Source organism: Amphibalanus amphitrite, unplaced genomic scaffold (assembly GCF_019059575.1).
Source record: "Amphibalanus amphitrite isolate SeventyFive unplaced genomic scaffold, NRLGWU_Aamphi_draft 000198F_arrow, whole genome shotgun sequence".
Lineage (NCBI taxonomy): Eukaryota > Metazoa > Arthropoda > Thecostraca > Balanomorpha > Balanidae > Amphibalanus > Amphibalanus amphitrite.
In genome coordinates, this window is record NW_024881693.1 from 228,832 (window position 1) to 251,249 (window position 22,418).

General features: G+C 50.1%; 1 protein-coding gene across 1 annotated transcript; it reads left to right on the forward strand.

Annotated features, from left to right (window-relative positions):
* The first annotated feature begins 2,644 nt into the window (after positions 1 to 2,644).
* Positions 2,645 to 12,801, forward strand: LOC122384778 (hyaluronidase A-like). The gene is made up of 6 exons (XM_043372510.1): positions 2,645 to 2,904; positions 5,574 to 5,838; positions 9,352 to 9,512; positions 10,166 to 10,335; positions 10,579 to 10,669; positions 10,890 to 12,801. Exons 1-6 carry the CDS (start codon positions 2,773 to 2,775, stop codon positions 11,427 to 11,429), a joined length of 1,359 nt encoding a protein of 452 aa, XP_043228445.1. The 5' UTR covers positions 2,645 to 2,772; the 3' UTR covers positions 11,430 to 12,801.
* The last annotated feature ends 9,617 nt before the right edge of the window (positions 12,802 to 22,418 follow it).

Genomic DNA, 22,418 nt, shown 5'->3' on the forward strand with positions numbered 1-22,418 from the left:
AAACTTGACACCATCCAAAATTCATTTATTAGGATTGCAACTGGCGCGATGAAAACTTCACCAATTCCATCCCTTCAAGTTGAGGCAACAATACCACCGTTACACCTTAGACGCATCGAACAGACTTTACGATTCAGTAGTAAAGTCAGATTTCACCCAGACCACAGCGCATTCAAAACACTTACCATTCTTCCATCAATTCACCACAATCGCTTAGGTCCCGCAGAGAAACGATCGGGACTCACCATTGCCTCTAGAATAAGGAAATTTTGTAACGAAATTAACTTCATTCAACCAAACATTCTTCCACTTCCAATACTGAACACCCCTCCATGGGTAGTCAGGTCTTGGAAAGTTTCATTTCTTATTGATTGCCCGAAAACACAAGTGACAGACACAGAAATACAACACAAGTTCCTTCAGACACAACAAGAATTTCCTACACATCATTTTATTTTTACGGACGGGTCCAAGTCGGGTGACCGCGTCGCAAACGCCGTCTTTGATCCCGTAGGAAATCATTCAATATCTACTCGCTTACAAAATGGAACTGGGATATTCATAGCCGAACTTCATGCCATAGTAAAAGCAATTGATTTGGCTAATGAAAAGTCTTTGGCACAAACTATGATCTGCACGGATTCACGATCTGTTGCTCAATCGCTAGAAGCTCCATATCCAGCATCACCTCTTCTCATTCACATCTTTAACAAATTACATATATTGTCGAACAACGGAAAAAAGGTCCACTTTCTCTGGATACCAGGCCATAGCGGTATATACGGAAATACAAAAGCAGACGAACACGCCAAAAATGCCCTGAATCTTACAAGTATCACAAACATCCCTATGGAATACAACTCTATCAGAGCAAACATAAGACAGGCTATTTTTAGAAAATGGCAGGAACAATGGGTACAAATAACACAGCATACACAACTCAGACAGATAAAAGAAAAGATTGAAGTATGGCATACCGCAAAAAGGAATAATAGACATGAAGAAAGGATATTAGCAAGGATGCGATTGGGCCATACAAAATATACACATAACCATATATATACTCGAGACGCCCGCCCAAGGTGTTCACTATGTAACTGCGTACAATCAGTTCAACATATAATTATTGACTGCAGAAAATTCGACAATACAAGACAACGGATGCTCGATTATTGCAATCGAAGGAACATACAATTCACATTGGCTTCTGTTCTCGGCGATTCTGAAGAACCCTTGATTGATCTCCTCTTCGCATACCTTCGTGAAATTAGATTATTCGACAAACTCTAGCTTAGACAATATTTAAATATCCTCATCGATATTAGAATACATTGATGTTCACACATGGGCATGCAATGGTCATTTTGACCGAAATGCCCCAAACACAAATAAATAAATAAATAAAGGCGACACATCCTCTTGATTTCGGGCGGTCTGCATGACTGCCGGTGACTGATTCATGTCGAATTTTCTATGGGAATTCGATTTGACCTTTCCCACCAGTGTGAAACTTTCTCACCGATGTTTCCTAGGTGTGAGATTGCTATAACATAGATATTTTCCCGCAAATATGGTCAAGCGTGGGAGTTTTTTTGGCCCTCGTGACTTGGTCGGCGAAGGGTAGGCGTGGAGGGTAACCCCATCTCCTAGGGGTTTGTGGGTCGCTGCTGCCAGGTAGGCGTCGATGAATACCTTTCGATGGAGGGGTCGCGAGCCACTGGTGCGCGAATAGTCGTGGAGGGTTACTACTCTCCAGAGTGAATTGCGAAAGTGTTATGTCCTAAATTGACTCCTGGGAGGGTGGTCAAAAATGGTTGCGGATAGGGGTACCCGCGAGGCACCGGTTTACTCGCCAGTTTTGGGTGAAATTGTTTTCAGTGTAGTATTCTTTAATTGAAATGTGAACTGTAAGCCGTTCACAAATCGTACCAACAAAAATCGCCGAACAAGCCTAATCTTTTTGTGTAGTCTGTTTGTTTGGTGTAATTTAGGGACGAACATTGGCTACTGACGGTGCATTATGTGCCCAAAGATTTTCGACAAATAAACAGACTTAAAGATTTTCGACACAACTGTTTCGACCGGTTTGTGTTGAGATGATGAATTCCCCTAAGAAAAAATGAGGAGCAGCAACGCTTCGTAGAGCGTCAACTCATCTCTTACCGCGAGCATTTGCTTATTACAGTTGCTTAGTTTTCATGGTTTGGTAATGCTTGATTTACAACGAAAGAGTTTGATTCCACATTTCTTGAATTTCGAAACCAAAGCATTTTACAAATTTGTATTCACGCTTGAATATTGTAACATTTAGCTACGTCAGGTCATTCAGCAAAAAAAATTAAACAGCATGTCGCATGTTTTTTGCAACTTTTTGCAAGAGGCAAACTATTTTTATCTACATTCGTAGAGTTACCCTTTCGCTCCAAACCCAGCCATAACCACTTTTATCCGGAGACCCCTTGGCACATTTTCGTTTCAGCCTTTCGACACAGAGCTGTGCGTGTGTCTCGCGTACCCCCCCCCCCCCCTCTAACGGCAGTGTCTGGCACAGACGACCAATCAGAGGTCGCGGCCGCCGGCGGCGGTGGCCGGCGGACGGCCTTTTCACCCGTTCGGCTCGGGTACTACCCAGGGTACCTACATACTACTGTATGTAGGTACCCTCGGGTACTACCCGTTCTGAGGGCTGCGAGGGCGGTCGCCGGGCCGCGGCCAGGGCTCACCGGGGGCCGCTAGAGCACGTGGTCCCGGCCGACTCGAGAGTGGAGTTTTATGTGGTTTTGGAGTGGTGGTGTTGAGGCTGTGAGGATGGGTGCGATGAAGATGTTTGTGGTGTTGTGTCTGTTGGCGTGGAGTGGTAGCGCGTCTGCGCTCAATGTCTATTGGAATGTCCCCACGGAAGAGGTAAGGAGTGTCTCGTGACGGATCTTTAATGTTCCTCAGCTGCTATTGGCTGTTTAAACAGATCCTGCTTGATCTCAATCTTACCGAGGGTCTAGCTGCCGTAAATCCAAGACCGCGATTGTCATTTCAATTTCGCTTTTGTTCTGTTTTACGGACATTGTAGGTAAATATTCAGAAGCCAGCAATTCACTTCTTGAGCATTGATGAGTGCGCTGAAACTGCCGAGACCACCGGCCCCATCGGAGCTTGAAAAAAAGAAGAAAACCACGGTCCGGGAGTGAACCAGTGATCTCAAATATTTTAAGTTATCTAAACAGCTACAAAGAAGTTAATTTAAGGTTATAGCCAAGCAAGTTTAGTAATTATCCCGTAAGAAACATTCAAACTTCATAGGAATAAAGCCGCATCGAACGCGTCACCGGGAACTGCGACGGCGCATGGGCTACTAAAACCGCACCGGAAGACTTCAACGCAGCATGTCTATACTGTCTAGCTAACCGCGCTGGGAGACTTAAACACGGCATGGCTGTCTAACAAATCCAGCAGACTTCAATGCGGAATGGCTAGCCAACCGCGCCGGGAGACTAATGCAGCATGTTTATATAACGAGCCGCACCGGGAGACTGCAACGCGGCATGTCTGGCTGACGGCGCCGGGAGACTTTAATTCGGCATGTTAGGCTTACCACGCCGAGAGACTAATGCAGCATGTCTAGCTAACTGCGCCGGGAGACTTTAATGCGGCATGTCTGGCTAACCGCGCCGGGAGACTGCAATGCGACATGTCTAGCTAACCGCGCCGGGAAACTGCAATGCGACATGTCTAGCTAACCGCGCGGGGAGACTGCAACGCAGCATGTCTAGCTAACCGCGCCGGGAAACTGCAGCGCAGCATGTCTAGCTAACCGCGCCGGGAAACTGCAATGCGACATGTCTGGCTAACCGCGCCGGGAGACTGTAATGCGGCATGTCTGGCTAACCGCGCCGGGAGATTGCAATGCGACATGTCTAGCTAACCGCGCCGGGAGACTTAAATGCAGCATATCTAGCCAACCGCACCGGGAGACTTTGATGCGGCATGTCTAGCTAACCGCACCGGGAGACTTAAATGCAGCATATCTAGCCAACCGCGCCAGGAGACTTTCATGCAGCATATCTAGCCAACCGCGCCGGGAGACTGTAATGCAGTATGTCTGGCTAACCGCGCCGGGAGACTGCAATGCGACATGTCTAGCTAACCGCGCCGGGAGACTTAAATGCAGCATATCTAGCCAACCGCACCGGGAGACTTTGATGCGGCATGTCTAGCTAACCGCACCGGGAGACTTAAATGCAGCATATCTAGCCAACCGCGCCAGGAGACTTTCATGCAGCATATCTAGCCAACCGCGCCGGGAGACTGTAATGCAGTATGTCTGGCTAACCGCGCCGGGAGACTTAAATGCGGCATGTAAAGCTAACCGTGCCACGCGGCCCTAGCTTCCCTTACCCCGACATGGGGTCGTGGAACAATACATTCATTCATTCATTCATTCATTCATTCATTCATTCATTCATTCATTCATTCATTCAGCCCGCTCATGTGTGAGCGGCGTGGTATCATTGGTATGTAATCATGCGGAATATTTTTGCTCCTTGTCGGGCTGCTTTCTAAACAATCTCACGTCCAACTGCCAGAACCGTTTAAGAATCGTTTGAACTTAAGTCCATACCCACTGGTCGGTCATTTTATCGCTGCTTATGCATTGATATATTTAAACGTTTCTCGAGCAGCCCCAAGCAATATAGAAGATTCATGATGCATTTGTATGTAAATCAGACTCTTTTGGCAAATCTGGGAAAATATGATGGTAAAAAATATCAACAATACACCTTAATCACTCGCGCTATTGTTCTGGAAGGAACGCATTCGCCTCCGTACGGTGCTTACACTTCGGAAAGTGCAAACGAGAAAGTCCCGTTGAATCGTTGGATAGCAGTGAATCTGTTGATATATAGGCCAACCGGTGCGGTGGGCGGATTAACGCAGAGTTCTGCACAGTCGTCCCCGGTTCGCCTTGTACCGTCTTCGCTGCAGACCGGCGGCCGACCCTGCACGGCAACAGAGCCCCGCTGCGCGCGGCTGTGTGTGTATGTGTGTGTGCGTCTGCGTGTGTGCTGACCTGTGACGTCACCAGTCACGGACAGAATGAATCGCGGACCGCTTTTGAGCGATAGAAACATCGCTGAAAACGGCAATGTATAACAGAAGGGGAAGGTTCTGAGGCATTCGGAGGTCGCCTTATCTCTGCTATCCAAAACGCGGTACCAATAGGCAGGATAGCATGGAGGAGGCTGGAAAGGGGCAGGGGAGGGTACACGGACCCGGCCCGGGGGTCGGGACACGCAAACAGGCAAATTCCTGGCATTGAGATAACACAGATAAACTGTGACATTTCTTCAAAACATGCACCCTTTGAACTTGGTTGAAGAATCTGGGCTATTAGGTTAACGTATTTGCGTCACGTAGATCTTTTTTCATATTGGAGGTTGAAGTCTGCATTGCATGATTGATATACCACTCGCACTGAATACGAGGATCAATTTCAGCCATGCTTTACCCGTCTTTCGATTTTTAACGCTCGGCCATCTCAATCCAACTTCTAACAGCATCCGTACCCTGCTTCCCAGTGTCCGAAGTCGGTGAAGTTCGACCTCTCCAAGTTCGGTATCATCCAGAACACGGGAGACACCTTCCACGGCGACCGGTTCAACATCCTCTACCAGCCGGGTCAGTTTCCGCACTACCTGCAGAAGAAGGTGACCAGGAGAGACGGCAGGATCTTCAAACGGGAGGAGCCCGTCAACGGAGGCATCCCCCAGTCGGGAGATCTCAATAAACACCTCGAACAGCTACGGAAGGACATCGAGGACATTATTCCGAGACATTACTCAGGTGAGAATGGGATTTAAAGGTCACGAATGTGTTACATTTTTAACGATGCCGCCACGATAAAAGAATATGGTGTAATATTTCACCGCATGTGTATTGTGTAATTACTTGCTTTTACATCGAGTGTTTTTGAGGACCCTAGAAAAGCCCATCCGCATTTTTCTATTATCTTATCTAGATGTCCCAAATTCAGCGGAACGCAGCCGCACATATCTACCCCCATCGTACTTTGATCCGTACTCTTTCCCTCCCTCCTTTCCTCTCCCTCGTCGTCCGATTGCCCCACCGTCCTTAGTCACCAAGCACCACTGGAGACTGTCTCATAAGACGGACAATGACCCCTTCGCCTCCCAGCGCACAGCATACCTTCCCCCGCGTCTCCAAGTTGTTTTGTTTATCGGGTTTTCGCGCGGCTGTGTAATTTCACAAGCCGTCCAGAGGTCATTCCCCTGGCGAACGGGTTCAAAACACCATTTAATGCGAGAGATGTTTGTCGCCATGGGAGCGGACGAGGTCGGCCCAGCGGCCAGCGGGCATGGATCCGCTGGGAGCCGAGCGAACGTCCCCCTTTCAGAGATGATTTGATTACTTACCAGAGCCAGGTTCCCATAAGCGGAGAATGGGGCATGGTGTATGGTGAAAATCCTTTGTACGGAGCGAGCGAAGCGAGCGTAGTCTTTCCTTAGATTAACGGAAATTTCTGAGTATGAGCGGCCGGCCGGCCGACCGGCCGTGGTCACGCTTTTGCGAGGCTTATATCTCAGCAACCACTTGACCGATTTACACGCGGTAATTTTTGTAGGGTAGCTTCATTCCTTCTACCAAGTATTGGACTATTCCCGATGCATGTGGGTGACCCCTTATGCACGTGCCACGTGCAAAACGAAGAGGTGTCACTTTTATAATTGTTGCAATATCTCGGTAACCACTTGGCCGATTGCGCTGAAAGTTGGCATGTAAGTAGGCACCCACTAGGCAATGCATATCCATGTGCCAGAGTTGGGGTGCTGCTGCACGTGCGCACGTGCAGGGGTCGATTCCAGATCTCGAGAACGGCTGGACCGATGGCGCTCAAATTTGGCACATGGTTAGGGACCGGTTAGTAGGGTGCCGTGCAAAAGTCAGTTGGGACCCATTTTGCACGTGCGCACGTGCAGGGTGCCGCTTCCAGATCTCGAGAACGGCTGGGCCGATTGTGCTCAAATTTGGCACATCGCTAGAGACCGGTTAGTAGGGTGCCGTGCACAAGTCAGCTGGAGGTACCCCGTCGAAATTTCGCACGTGCAAGGCTCACCCTCTCGCTCGCTCCGTTAGTCGCCCCAAAAGGCGTTATACTGGTATAATATTTAGAGTGAAGATGTTCATTGGATTGATTATCTTCCTGTTGTTCGATAAACACGAGATTGATAATCCCTTAGAACGTCTCTCTCGTACCTCTTCATGAGATGTTCCGAACCAATAGGACATAGGTCGTTTTACATAGGGACGACGCCGACGGAACATTAACATTGCAAAGTGCTACAAATGTGTCTATTCTTTCTTATTCTGGATTTTTTTTTTGCTTCCTTTAGTAATGAGCAAAATAGTACCTGTTATCCATTCTTAATTCTTATTACAATGTTAATTATACAGTCATACTTAACTATGCTAAAAAACGTTTCAAACCAGCGGCGTATTTAGAAAATCGCGAAGGGGGGGGGGGCCAAGGGTTTGGAGGGCGCCACCTCACCCAAGGAGGGCGCCATACGGTCGCGAGATAAAAAATCGCTCAGTGGGGGTTGGGGGGTTGGGAGGCGTTTTTTACCATGCCACCAGTTTTTTTTGCGTAACCTCGTATAGGTCGTGCTGCATTGATTTTGCATCGTGTGTATTCTTTATACTCCAGGTCACAAAAGGTCAAGTGTTCTTGAAATGCTGCGCCGAAGGCGCGCGAAATTTTTGAAAACAACCTTTTCCTCCGCTTTTTAGGCACGCCTTTTATACGATCACTGTTCAAAGCTCCTCTCGCTCTTTTACCAAATTTGAAGGTGTAAAAAATACCTAAGGTTTGGTCGGGCCGCTGCCACACAAACTGTACAGAAAGCTTGGCTCATGGGTGTCGATGTATAAAAGTTTATTGGCGGTGGCATATCTACGCACCAGATCACCGTATCGGATTGATACCGGAGCGCGAGATGCGTAAACATCATCCAAATTACCTCAGACCAGCCTTCATAGCCTTCTCACAGATGCATACAGTGTACCCACATAACCAGTTTCAATCACCGAAACTTCAGATGCCTGCTGTTGCGCCCGAACCTGTTGACAATACTTAATCGTAATCCATATAGATGCCATGATGCACGTAAAGTAGGATCAATCCGTTAAGACCAAAGACGTGTTTTATGCATCGTAGAGCGTAGATAGTTTTGGTAGGTATAGATACTTCATTCATTGTGCTGAATGCACGTTCATTTGTGGCAGTTTTCACAGGCAAGACATCAACTATGTGCAATAGAACGACTAAGTTGAAAAACATGCCAAAGGAGTAAATAAATGATAGGAGGGCAGCGATCAACGGATGTTGCCAATAGGTAGAAGGGCTGCGATCCACAGGAGGGCACTAATAGGTAGAAGAGCCCCGATCAACATCCCGAGTTTCGACAGTAGGGCACCGATAGGTAGGAAGTTGGCAAGCAGCAGGAGGGCGCCAATGGATAGAAGGGCAGCGATCAACAGGAGGGCACCAATAGGTAGGAGGGCGCCGATCAACAATCAACAGGAGGGCGCCACCAGGTAAGAGGGTGGCGAGGAACAGGAGAGCACCAATAGGAGGGTGGCGATCAACAAGAGGTCGCCAATAGGTGGGAGGGCGGTCATCAACTGGAAGTCGCCAATGAGCGGAAGCGTGACGATTAAAATGGGGGTGGCAATGGTGAGGAGGGCGCCTTTGCTCAAGAGGATGACACGAACAGGAGGGCGTCTGTGCGGAGGGCGCTGGTCAACAGGAAGGTGCCAGTGGATAGGAGGGCGGTGATCAACAGGAGGGTGCCAGTGGTTAGGAGGGCGGCGATCTACACGAGGGCGCCAATAGGAGAAGGGCCCCGATTAACATTCAACAGGAAGGACTAGGGAACCAATAGGTAGGAGGGCGGCACTGAACAAGAGGGTGCCAAAAGGGAGAAAGGCGGCCTTCAAAATTTCACATGAGGGCTCAATAGGTAGGAGAGCGCCAATAATTATGAGGACGCCGATCAGCAGAAGGGCGGCAATGTGTAGCAGGGTGGCGGCTTTGCGATTGGAGGGCGCCTTCGGCGCCCTCCAATCGCAAAGGGCGCCTTCGGCGCCCAAGGGGGGGCCATGGCCCAGTGGCCCCCCCCCTGCCTACGCCCCTGTTTCAAACCATCGATAGTTTCTATTCTTAGGGGTAAAGGTTTATGTGAATGGCAGGTTTTACTCCAAAGTTTCCCGAGATGTTTGGACATTTCTTCCCAATCAGTCACTCCACCTGACACATTCGCTCCCCTCCACCGGCAGGTCCGGCGGTGATCGATTTTGAGCAGTGGCAGCCGACTCTGCGCAGTACCGGCGAGATAAAATACCGCAATTTCTCCAAGGAGTACCACCGCTCGCTGGTGGCGGCCGGGGTCATCCCCGATCCGACTGACATGGACGCACAGACGGCCGGCAATTACACGGTGAGGGACGGTGGGGGGTGAAAAGGGATAGCGAGGGACTAGGAGGGACGAGGAGGGAAGTCGAGGGACGGGGAGGAACGGTAAGGGACGGGGAGGGTTGGTGGGGGATCGGGAGGGACGGAGAGGGATGGCTAAGAACAGAGACTGGAGCGGGATGGCTAGGGATGGCTAGGGATGGCTAGGGATGGCTGGCGGTGGTTAGGACTTAGGGATAGCGAGGGAAGATGGGGATGGTGGGGGACAGTTGGCTACGACAAGGGATGAAACGAGTCTAAATACACGAGAATGAGGAAGTGCGAAACATTTTGTATTGGGTCGTGTATTCAGGTGGCGATAGATGTATATCGTGTATTGAGGTGGGGATAGAGTCTGGCCATGCTAGGCCTTCTCAGCCTAATAAGACCATTTGAGGACCATAGGATGGGACTGAGGGAGCATGTGAGGCGGGAGGGGTACAATCGGCTGGGTCGGCGACCGACCACGATGTGCCGCAGTGGCCGAGGCCATTCCTTTACAATAATGTTCAACTCAACTCAATCGACAGTCGACACAACTGCCGGTCTCCTCCGATGAGCACTCACTAGTTCTCAGTTTTCCCGATAGATGTCAGTCTATACACCCAGCCCTGACCGTCTGCTCTTCCATCCACACAGGCTGAGGCGCTGTTTGAGCGCCCCGCCCGCCAGTACCTGGAGCAGACTCTGCAGCTGGCTCGGCGGCTCCGGCCGAGCGCCCTCTGGGGCTACTACCACTACCCCTACTGCAAGGCCTACATCCCGCATGTGGAGAGCTGCGCGCCGGCCATCAGTCAGGACAACGACAAGTGAGTCCGTGGGGAGGATTTGTTGGCCAGGATAGCGACAAGTCAGTGAATGGGAAGGGAGCTATGGTAACGGTGAGTGGCTTTACGGGCTCGTTACGGAAGCTAGCCTTAGTCGTGAATGTGTTGAATTTTCTTCAAAATTAGTAGACGCAATGTCGATTTTTTTAGCTGAAGTCATACCGAATAGCTGTTTGTGCTGTAGTATAGCTGGTTGTTGACTACAAATATTATCATTATTTTCAGGACGTTGTGGCTTTATGAAAACTCTGACGCCCTCTACCCATCGATCTACTACCTGAAATACAAATACACCGCATGGGAGAAGACGATGGAGGTAAGCATGGACCAACGGTAATTCTGCACTGAAGTAGAAGACATCAAAAATGAATTTCAAATGTATCCCTCACATCGATAAAAATGTCGTCTATTTAAAAACAAAGCACGTTTAATGTGATCGTCGTTCTCGATTCAGCTTCCCTTCTTAGATAGGTGAGGGGAGGATGAGGATCCGATATGCGTGCTGCTGCTGATACAGCCCCCTCCCCTGTCCCCAGACTCGCTCTCGGCTGGAGGAAGCCGACCGGATGTCCCGGCTGGTCGGCGGCCGCCCGGTGTTCCCCTACACCTGGTACGCCTACCACGAGCGGCACACCGACTTCCTCTCACCAGCCGACCTGCTGGGCTCGCTCGGCCAGGCCGCCGCGCGCCGGCCCGCCGGAGTGATCATCTGGGGCGGCTCGGACGGCCTCAACAGCACCCGGCTCTGCCTCCGCCTGCGTGACTATGTCGAACACCGGCTCGGTCCCTTCGTCCGCTGGCTGCGCAGCCTCACCGACGCCCAGCTGGACCAGCTTCACCGTCACCTGGTGGAGAGTCCGGAAAGCTTCTACTCGCAGGTGGCGCTGCTGTCGAAGCAGGGCGTGTTTGGTCGCTGGCCGGTGAACGGTTGGGACGCCGATTTGGAGCAGACTGAGGAGATGAAGAGGGCCGTGCTGCAGGAGATCGCCCGGGAACTCGGACCGGACGAGCTGCTGATCGGAGACCCCAAACAGGTGCGCTATGAGGAGGAGGAGGAGCAACAGTTCCTCATGTGAGAACTCCGGAGCAGCGGCCGTCTGTGGGAAAACTCTCGGGGACGTCTGGTGTGAGGAGAGACGTTAAGCTGCTGCTGATAAGCCAATAACCTGACTGTGAGCTCTTCGAAAATTATAACGAAGTGTACAACTTGGTGCCACCTTACTGGTGCCACAAAAATCCGGTCAACTGGGGCACAAACATCCATGAAGAATCAAAATTCGAGATTTAAAAATAGGGGTCATCAACTCCTAAAATGATCGGTAAACAGGATCAATGCAAGTAGCTTGTTGTATTCTACTTCAAGATATTCATAAACTTGTTAACATGCTCAATCACTATGCAGCCCAGATCGTATGAATGAACCTGTGGGTTACAAACTTTGCAGCTGCGATGCATATTTAGCAGCTCACGGCCAATCATCAAAGCCAAAGCCGCTAGAACTTACCATAAACAATAAACATGTATTCGAGCTCGGAGGACGCTTCCAGTGTGTCGCAACATTCATCAAAAGCTCACTCGGAAGCAGCAAGACGCTCGCCAATCGAACTCGCGGCTATAGTAACAAAGAAGGAGTTCGGTCACATGATCAAGGGGCCAACCATATCTCAGGAACAGCCAAAAATCCGCTAGCTAAGCGGCAACGAACTTCTGGTCTCCAGAGCGGGTATATTTTACTGTAGCATTGTATAGGCAAGAGGGTGTTGTCGGGCTGCCTGGAGTGTCGTGTTTGTGAGTGTGAGTGTGTGTGTGTGTGTGCGTGCAGGTAGGTATAAGCGAATGTCGTGAGCGTGAGCGTATTTGTGTGCTACTTGTTCGGCGGTATGCGGAAACTTTAGAAGACATGATCAAGAAAAGACTGGAAGGGGATGTGAAGACTAGTTTCTTGTCGAGCGCTGCCATGGGGAGGTGCCTGGAGCACTGAGCCAGTACAAAACTACAGGTGGAAGGGTAGGTTCGATTTTTACCGTGAGGATGACGGCCTCAGTCCATGTGAGTCGGCCTTTGCTGCGATTAATTTTGATTGTGAATTTACAATAGACACATTTTCATCGTTCTTAGAAATGAGTGAACAGGACTGGCCTTGACCAGTCTGTTTATTTTAATTGGGATGTGTTCTATTTATCGAGCATGTTCTGATCTAACATAAATCTCCCCTTATCGCATCGTTCCACTGTTCGCGGCCTTGGCGGTTTAAATGAGCTTATTTATCAAGAACGGGTCAAAGGCACCGGCGTCGTTACGCACGGTGCATTTTAATTTATGTGAGCGTGTGTCCATCGTCGCTTGTCGACAGCGAAGAGAAAGTGGTTTGCTCGTTTTAAACTGCTTAGCATTCCACGCAGCTCATTTGTGTAGCAACTGTTGTGAAATAAACGTACTACACCAGCACATGTCTGTAATGTGTATTCGTCCCAGGAGGCCACTAGTACCTTCCACTTTTGTTTTCGGGGCTGCGGATTAGATCGATGACTAAGATGTTGTGTGATTGCGGTGGGGACAAGTGTGATGACAAAATGACCACCGTAGTGGCGGCACTGTGGGTTCATCAATCAACAATGGTGGCGCGCCACACACACGATTGGTACTGCTGGACGTTGCGATGATTGGGGAAAGGAGGCGTCCAGGAGAAACTTGGGCCTAATTGCTCGTGGCCGGTCAGCGAGAGAGTGCTGAGGCGGGGATACGATGAGGCTTATATATTTATCGGAGACTTACCTATCAGACACTTGATATGTAGTCGCGTCACAGTTTTAGGGAACGTTTCAACGAACGTTTCCCGCGGCTTACTTCCTCGCCATACGCCTGCCGTTCTGCTCAGTGTCATAACAAACTCTGGTACCTTTCAGAGCCCAGACATCCACAGCGCACACACAGACCTGCATTTGACCTCTAGCCGACCCCCCTCGGGCGTGACCTTGACAGACGGCACGGGGCGGTGTGTTGCTAGGTGACGGAAGTATTCCAACTTACGACCGCCTGGTCAACTGGAACACGACACCCGCCCTATAGCTGGGTCAGCGTGCAACAGGATCCCGCAGCCGCCTCTGTTCAGGTGTGGTGTGGTGACCGTCTACATACATATTCGTGCGAGGCTGCCGGAACAATAGAGAAGCGAAACTCAAACTTTAATTGCTTCGGGGTTCCGATGATTTTTATATCGCTTTAAGACATCTATTTATGATGAAGTCTTCTCATGACAAGCTCTCCTAATTTATTTTTGACATATTTTGATTTTTATTATTATTGTAGTTATTCTTTCTTAGATGAGCTGATCTCACTTCTTATAAATCTCTAAACCGCACGCATTATCCCATCCGCCCATTAGCACTACACCCCTCTATTCGACCTTCTGTGTGGCGCTCAGTGAGCCGTGTCCCGCTGGTCGTATCTCCTGACCGACAGTCATCTCTGGTAATCACAGGCCAGCGGGCCGGTGTAGGAAGTCCGACACGCCCCGCGGCAGGTGAAAGGAGGGCCTCTCACGGGCGGCAGCCAAGTAGCGTGAGAATGTGAGCGTGGAGTAGACGGCGACCGGCCAGTGTCGGTAGACGAGATGATGGGATGATGGGATGGACAGGATAAAGACAGGGTGGAGACAGGAGGGGACGGAGATGGTACGGGGAGGAAACGGAAACGTGACGGAGACGGGATGGAGACGGGACGGATATGGCGGGCAGAGGTCAAAAAAACTTATTTTGTGTCGCCTACAGAATTTTGAACCCCCTTTGTGTCCCCTGCCCCCGGAGGCCGGATAAGTGTTGCCCTAGGGTGGTAAAATTTCAAAAATTCTAGGATTCATTAGGCCGGGTCACTCGGAATTCTACTCGACAGGGCATGTCATCACTGTTAGTGTGGCCCTAAACCTGGATAATGTATTATTACAGTGTCCCAAAATTTGTTGATTTGGGTGGGAAATACTGAAATTCATTTGCCACATTCGCGACCAATTTCTAAGAGCAATTAACCACTCTCAGCCAAGAACACCTTGAGTTTGTTACCTCAAAAGGCAGTTGTGTGGAATGTAGATAGTTGGTTTATGATCATAGATACTCATGGATAAAAATAAATGCTATTGATCTTTTCTCACTCTTTTTGTATCTAATCTAACCAGCAGTTTCCACCCTCTACCCCTTTTTGGTGGATAATATTCCCCTCTGACAACCCAGCCAAAACTCAATTTTGGGACACTGAATGCATGTGCAACTAATATTGTGCAGATGCATTTAAGAATTGCTGACATTCTATGTTACATTTTTCCATAATACATTTAGATTCATGTGTTCTATATGGTGAGAGTTCACACCTGTTATGGCATAACAAATAATAGGTGCCTAATGCCTACGTATAATACAATATACCTACCTATGCAACATGTTGCAAAACGTTCTTTTTCTACATCAAGGGCACAAATATTGTTAACCAAAATTCCAATCATTAGATTTTTTGCATTAGTATACAATAAGTCCAAATAAAATAGGTGTAGGTGCTAGGTAGGTGGGTTGTATGCTTCGGAGCTTGTCGGTTGGCAGGTTTAAGGTAGGGAAGTTGTAACTTGTAGGTACAGGTAGGTAGAAGGTAGATAGGCTGTATAGGCTGGTAGGTAATAGGTGGTAGGGTAGAAAGTAAGATTAGGTTAGGTTATGATGTTTTTTATTTTCATTCAGACTTCTTAAACACTTTACGCAAGATAAAAAAGTAGAAGTTGGAATAAAGGAAAAACAATTAAGCCTGACCCAAACTTACATACATACTAACCTACAACCTACCTACAACATACCAACACAAATCAGAAGACCTACCAGCCTACAACCTCCCAGCTTACAACCTACATTCCAACCTACAACATTTTTTTCGGAGTCCTTGGACTGGTATACTTTTACCAGCTAATGAAAATTGAAATTCCTGCTCTTCTAGGGCTGAACAAATTGAAATGCAAAATGAAAGTTGTGTCAATATTAACACTAAAAATACCTATTCATTGACAACTTTGGCAAATGTTTCAAAATCAGGCAAAAAAATCCACACAGCCTTGCTTTTGATGCCTACCGGGCTAGCGTTATGTCCAACTTACAAGTACCTAAACCAGCAAAATTAGACAACCCAAGACTCCTTACTTCCGGTGTTATGTCCTGCCTTGCTTATAACAGAAAAAATCATAACCACAATACAACAACTCAACTTTCATCACGGCACCAGTCCCTTTCTTGAAGGCATTCAAACTTATTTCAAAATTGGACAAGCACCGAGCGCTACTCGCGAGAGTCCACACCTGGTTTTGCTACGTGTTCATGATCATAGCATACCTCTCGTAGACGTGTGCCGAAAAGGCCCGCTCAAAATCTTTGATGCGTTACGGTCGTCAAGTTAGATGTAAGTGAATCCTAATCTATAATCTAAGATTCGGAATCAGGTGAGCCCCTACGATTTGGACCAAACTTGGTCAGTGGATAGTACGTAACGTCCTGATTACGATGTACCTGCAGAGATGCTACCTGAGCGGTACTTAGGTAAATGGGGCACGTGCTAATTACTGAACAGTGCTAATTAGTTTAGGTGCCATCCTATTGTTACTAACGGGCATTTAAGATGATTTGGTCATCGTTCTAATACATGTTTCACGAACGAGGAGTTTCTTCATGACCAAATCATCTTAAAACATGTAAACTTTTAGTAAAAGCCGGCTATTGATTCTTATGAGACAAAATGGTGATCGTGACCTGCTCAGTGCCGTCATGCGAATTTCGTAGTGACGATGTATCGGAAGCCCTAGCCATCGCCATCCTCACCAATCATGGCCTAGCTCACCAATCCAGATCGGAGACTGCTCGCGCGCCCGTCAGACAAGGACCAAAGCTCGAGCGCCCGAGAGTGGATGTTGGCGTCACCACCGAAGAATGGAACGTGTTTGTTCGGCGGTGGGATGTCTTCCGGACAGGGTCTGGGATAGATGACGCATCAGCGCCGTCGCAACTCTTCCAATGTGCCAGTACCGAGCTTGGCGACAGCATGCTGAAAGCAAATGCTTCAGTCGTGAATGGGTCGCTGTCCGATGTGCTCGAGTGCATGCGGTGTCTAGCAGTGATCCCTGTCGCTCTTGGAGTCTTGCGCTCAGAACTGCTGCAACTGCGACAGGAGCGCGACGAACCTTTCAGATCGTTCGCTGCGAAGGTACGCGGTAAGGCTGAAACGTGTAACTTCAAGGCTGACTGCAAATGCGAGCGTCAGGTGGACTATACCGATCACGTGATCCGGGACGTCCTTCTGAACGGAATATCGGACTGCGACATTCGGCGCGAGGTGATAGGCGATCGCACAATTCACTCAATGGCCGTAAATGACGTCATCGCGCTGGTGGAAACCAAAGAAATGGCCCGCAACGCTCTTCCCCCGTCGATGTCAGCGGTATCGACCCTCCGACGGCAGCGCAGTGCCCCAGGGCCTCAGGTGTCGACACCTGTCCCATCTGCTGCAGATCGGACGAGACAGGTCAACTGTCCAGACTGCAACAAACGCTATTGCGTGTTCACTGAAGGCCCTCGTGGGTGGAACGCAAAACCTCACCCTCGTTGTCTGGATTGTTTCCGTGCAAAACGTCGAGATAAACGCTCACCGACGGCCCAGCCTCAGACTGAGCTTGCCGCACAGACGGTAGAGACCGACACGGTCTCTCAGATGACCACTGAAGAAGCCTGCTCAGTGGGCCGGGAAGCACAAAAAACAGGACGGAAGAAACCTTCACACCGGAAGAACACTGTCAATAGCGTCGTCCTGGACCACCATATCTTTAACAAAGGAGAATGGAAGAAAGCACGTTTCCGTGACCACCCCCGGGTCAACATAACGATCTCTGCTGACATGTCCGCCAAGCACCGACCTCGGGCTCCCCCGGATCCATCGGTCCGGGCTCAGGTATCTGCAGTAGCAGACACAGGTGCGCAGTCTGACTTGTGGTCTCTTAAAGAGTACTTGGCCCACGGGTTCTCTCGGGACAGTCTGTTCCGTGTCAAGCTCGGCATGTCCGCGGCCAACAGATCGCCTATCCCGATAGAGGGTGCGTTCTTCGCAAGGATAACTAGCCACACCTCTGGGGGAGAAGTCACCACCTGCCGCTCGATGATTTACGTCAGCAACGCTGTACATTCAATGTATCTCTCATATGAGACCATGCTAGAGCTTGGCATGCTGTCGGCGGACTTTCCTGCCGGGGGTGCTAAGTCAAAAGCCAGTGCAGAAAGAGGGACACTGGGCACTGAAAAGCAGGGCCTAGCCGCGCCGGACAGAGAGGACGGCATCTCAACTCCATCCCCCAGCACATTACGCTCGGTCAATGGTGGATGCAACGTGACAGAGACGGTCGGAGAAGCGCCCTGCTCGTGCCCACTACGTACGTCAGTACCGCCCCGACCAACCTCCCTACCGTTCGATTGCACACCAGACAACAACGAGCGGATGGCGGCCTGGTTACTGGATCGGTATAGCGCGTCCACTTTCAACACCTGTCCCCATCAGCCCATGCCATGCATGGAGGGCCCACCGCTAGAAATCCACATGGACCCAAACGCCACTCCACGGACGTGTCATACCGCGGCTAACATACCTCTGCACTGGCAGAAACAGGTCCATGAAGATCTACTCAGGGATGAAGCACTGGGTGTCATCGAACGTGTCCCCTACGGCGAACCAGTGTCATGGTGTCATCGGATGGTCATTACTCGGAAGCATGACGGATCTCCGCGACGAACGGTGGACTTGTCACCTCTGAACAAGTTCTGTCGTCGAGAAACGTTCTCTGCAGAGTCTCCGTTCCACCTAGCCAGGCGTGTCCCCGGTAACACGTGGAAGACAGTGACAGACGCATGGAATGGCTATCATAGCGTCCCACTTCGAGAGACCGATCGCCACCTCACCACGTTCATAACGCCGTTCGGCAGGTGGCGCTACATCCGTGCACCTCAGGGTTTCCTCTCGTCTGGAGATGGATACAACCGCCGTTTCGATGCAGTGTTGTCAACGTTCCAACGGAAGGAACGATGTGTCGATGACACCATCCACTACGATTCCAACCTGGAGGAGCACTGGTGGAGAACGATCGACTTCCTCACTCGTGTGGGAAAAGCTGGCATAGTCCTCAACCCAGAGAAGTTTCAGTTCGCCAAGCGGTCAGCTGACTTTGCAGGCTTCCACATCTCTGAAACGGACATCGAACCGCTACCAAAGTACCTCGATGCTATACGGGACTTCCCAACGCCAACGTCAACCACTGACGTAAGAAGCTGGTTTGGTCTCGTGAACCAGGTAGCCAACTATGCGCAGCTGCGCGATGCCCTTGCATTGTTCAAGCCATTCCTCAGCCCACGCCACAAGTTTGTGTGGTCTCCGGAACTGGAAGAGGCGTTCCAAAAATCAAAAACAGTCATAGTTGATGCGATCAGACACGGCGTCAAGATCTTCGACGTGACAAAGAAGACGTGCCTGCGTCCTGATTGGTCCTGCCGAGGGATTGGGTACTTTCTCCTCCAGCAGCACTGCAGTTGTCGGTCAGACTCGCCCGACTGCTGTCCGAATGGCTGGAGAATCACCCTGGCTGGCTCCAGATTTCTGACGTCCGCCGAGCAGCGGTACGCACCCGTCGAAGGGGAAGCACTCGCCGTCGCTTGGGGTTTGGAACAAAGCAGGTTCTTCACCCAAGGCTGCGATGACTTAGTCGTCGCTACAGATCATAAGCCCCTGATCAAAATCTTCGGAGACAGGACCCTTGACGAGATCACGAACAGCCGACTGTTTCGGTTGAAACAGCGCACTCTGCCATGGCGATTTAAGATCATGCACCTGCCAGGAAAATCAAATCATGCTGCCGACGCTGCCTCCAGGAACCCAACTGCGTCTCAATCTACGAGTGGCTCAGAACTCAGCGCACAGGATCTGGTGGAAGTCGCATTGACTGAAGCAATTCGTCACGAAGCTCGCGACATGGCGCTCCCCTGGTCGCTCATCGCAGAAGAGACGACCAAGGACGCTTCCTGGCGTCATCTCCTCGACATGATCGAGAGCGGACATTGGATCGACCGTGTACAAGATCCCACAGTAGCCCAGCTCCATCATCTCTTCGACTCCCTCTACGTGGAAGACGGCGTCATCCTCTACCAGGACCGAGTTGTCGTCCCCCCAGCTCTGCGCCATCGTGTATTGGCCAACCTCCATTCTGCTCACCAGGGCATATCAATGATGGAGCAGCGCGCGCGCACCATTGTATATTGGCCAGGCATGTGCAAAGATATCCGGGAGACCCGCGATCGCTGCACCGACTGCAACCGTAACTCACCGTCGCAGGCTGACACGCCACCCATCCCATCACCGCCACCATCGACACCATTCGAGGCTGTCTTCGCTGATTTCTTCGACCATGGTGGTCGTCATTACTTGGTCGTGGGCGACCGTCTTTCTGGATGGGTAGAAGTATTCGGGTCGACCTCGGGAACTGTCATGGCAGGCGCTTCTGGCCTCATCAGCCACCTCCGAGCCTTCTTCAGGACGTTCGGTGTACCGGAAGAGATCTCTACGGACGGTGGCCCAGAATTCACGGCAAGCTCAACCAAGGAGTTTTTCAGCACCTGGGGTGTTCGGCATCGTGTTTCGTCGGCCTACTTCCCCGTATCAAACGGCAGAGCTGAAGTCGCGGTCAAGACGGCAAAACGCCTTCTCATGTCAAATACTGGTCCCAACGGCTCTCTCAACCAGGACAGTTTTCTCCGTGCAATGCTGCAGCTGAGAAATACCCCTGACCCGGACTGCAACGTCTCGCCGGCACAAATAGTCTTTGGTCGGCCCCTGCGTGATGCTTTCTCATTCGTCAATCGACTTGAGAAGTTCTCCAACCCGAACATCCGCCCCATCTGGCGAGATGCTTGGGCAGCAAAGGAGGACGCACTGCGAGCACGCATGACACGCACAACCGAAGAGATGACCAAGGGATCCCGCCCGCTCCGTCCTCTCTTAGTCGGCGAACATGTCTTCATTCAAAATCAGCATGGCTCCCACCCAAACAAATGGGATCGCTCAGGCGTCGTCATGGAAGCCCTGGGGCATGACCAGTACTGCGTGAAGGTGGACGGCACGGGTCGCATCACGAACAGAAATCGTCGATTCCTAAGGGCATTCCAACCGGCGACACTCAGTATCGGACCTCGTGCCCCGGTGACTGGACGCAGACTGGAGGCGCCCAGCAGCCTGTCGACGCCAGTCATCCACCCTCCCGACTCACCCGAGACACGAAGGGTACAGTCTGAGCCAGAACGTCACACCCAGGACACGCAACTGGCTCCGACTTTGAGCCCATGCTCAGGTCCAGTGGTAACGGATGCACAGCGTCCACCAGGGAATGCTGAACTCCCACCAGCTGACACCGTTCGGATCCCACCGGGACCACGGCGCTCCGCACGCAAGTTCAAGCCCGCGAAGTTCTACGAGCCTGAGACAGGATGCTGGAGGGAGCGCACCGGGTAGCTGCTACCTTGGGAGCTGCTACAGTTTGGTTAAATCGTTCAGGCTGTTAAGTTCGTTCATTACCAAGCCACTTTTGACTTGACACTAACGAACTGGGGGGGATGCAGAGATGCTACCTGAGCGGTACTTAGGTAAATGGGGCACGTGCTAATTACTGAACAGTGCTAATTAGTTTAGGTGCCATCCTATTGTTACTAACGGGCATTTAAGATGATTTGGTCATCGTTCTAATACATGTTTCACGAACGAGGAGTTTCTTCAGTACCCAAAATCTAGGCTCGGCCCGCCATATTTACGAAGTTACGGATGTTTGAATTTCAAGGTCATTCGGGAGAGCCCCTACGATTTCCGTCAAAATTTGTGCACGGACACTCTATATGCTCCTCATTACGAATATCACAAAGTTTAAGCTCGGCCCGCCATATTTACGAAGTTACGGAGGATCGAATTTCAAGTTCATTTGGGTGAGCCCCTGCGATTTACGTCAAAATTGGTATACGGACATATTATATCCTCCTCATTACAAATATCATAAAAGTTAAGCTCGGCCCGCCATATTTTTCAAGTTACGGAGTCACAAAGTTACGGAGTTTCAAGGTCATTCGGAGAGCCCCTCCGATTTTCGTCAAAATTTGTATGCGGACACATTACATGCTCCTCATTACGAATATCGTAAAAGCTAAGCTCGGCCCGCACTATTTCAAAAGTTACTGACGTTTGAAACTCACTGAAATTCAAACATCTCTAACTTTTGAAATAGTGCGGGCCGAGCTTAGCTTTTACGATATTCGTAATCAGGAGCATGTAATGTGTCCGCATACAAATTTTGACGAAAATCGGAGGGGCTCTCCGAATGACCTTGAAACTCCGTAACTTTGTGACTTCGTAACTTGAAAAATATGGCGGGCCGAGCTTAACTTTTATGATATTTGTAATGAGGAGGATGTAATATGTCCGTATACCAATTTTGACGGAAATCGCAGGGGCTCACCCAAATGACCTTGAAATTCAAACCTCCGTAACTTCGTAAATATGGCGGGCCGAGCTTAAATTTTGTGATATTCGTAATGAGGAGCATCTAGAGTGTCCGTACACAAATTTTGACGGAAATCGCAGGGGCTCTCCCGAATGACCTTGAAATTCAAACATCCGTAACTTCGTAAATATGGCGGGCCGAGCTTAGATTTTGGGTGCATCGTAATCAGGACGTTACGTACTATCCACTGACCAAGTTTGGTCCAAATCGTAGGGGCTCACCTGATTCCGAATCTTAGATTATAGATTAGGATTCACTTACATCTAACTTGACGACCGTTGATGCGTTGGCTCCTGGGGCCTACAAAACGCATAGTGAAGGCTCGCTGGCGGCTGGAGCGTTGGCTCCCCGTTGTCCCCTCGTGTCACCAGCATTCGATTGGTCCACTCCGTCCCGTTCAAGGTTATTCTCGTCGCGGATTGGCTGGTTAGTCTGTTCGCTAGCAGTGTGCGAAAACGCCGTCAAC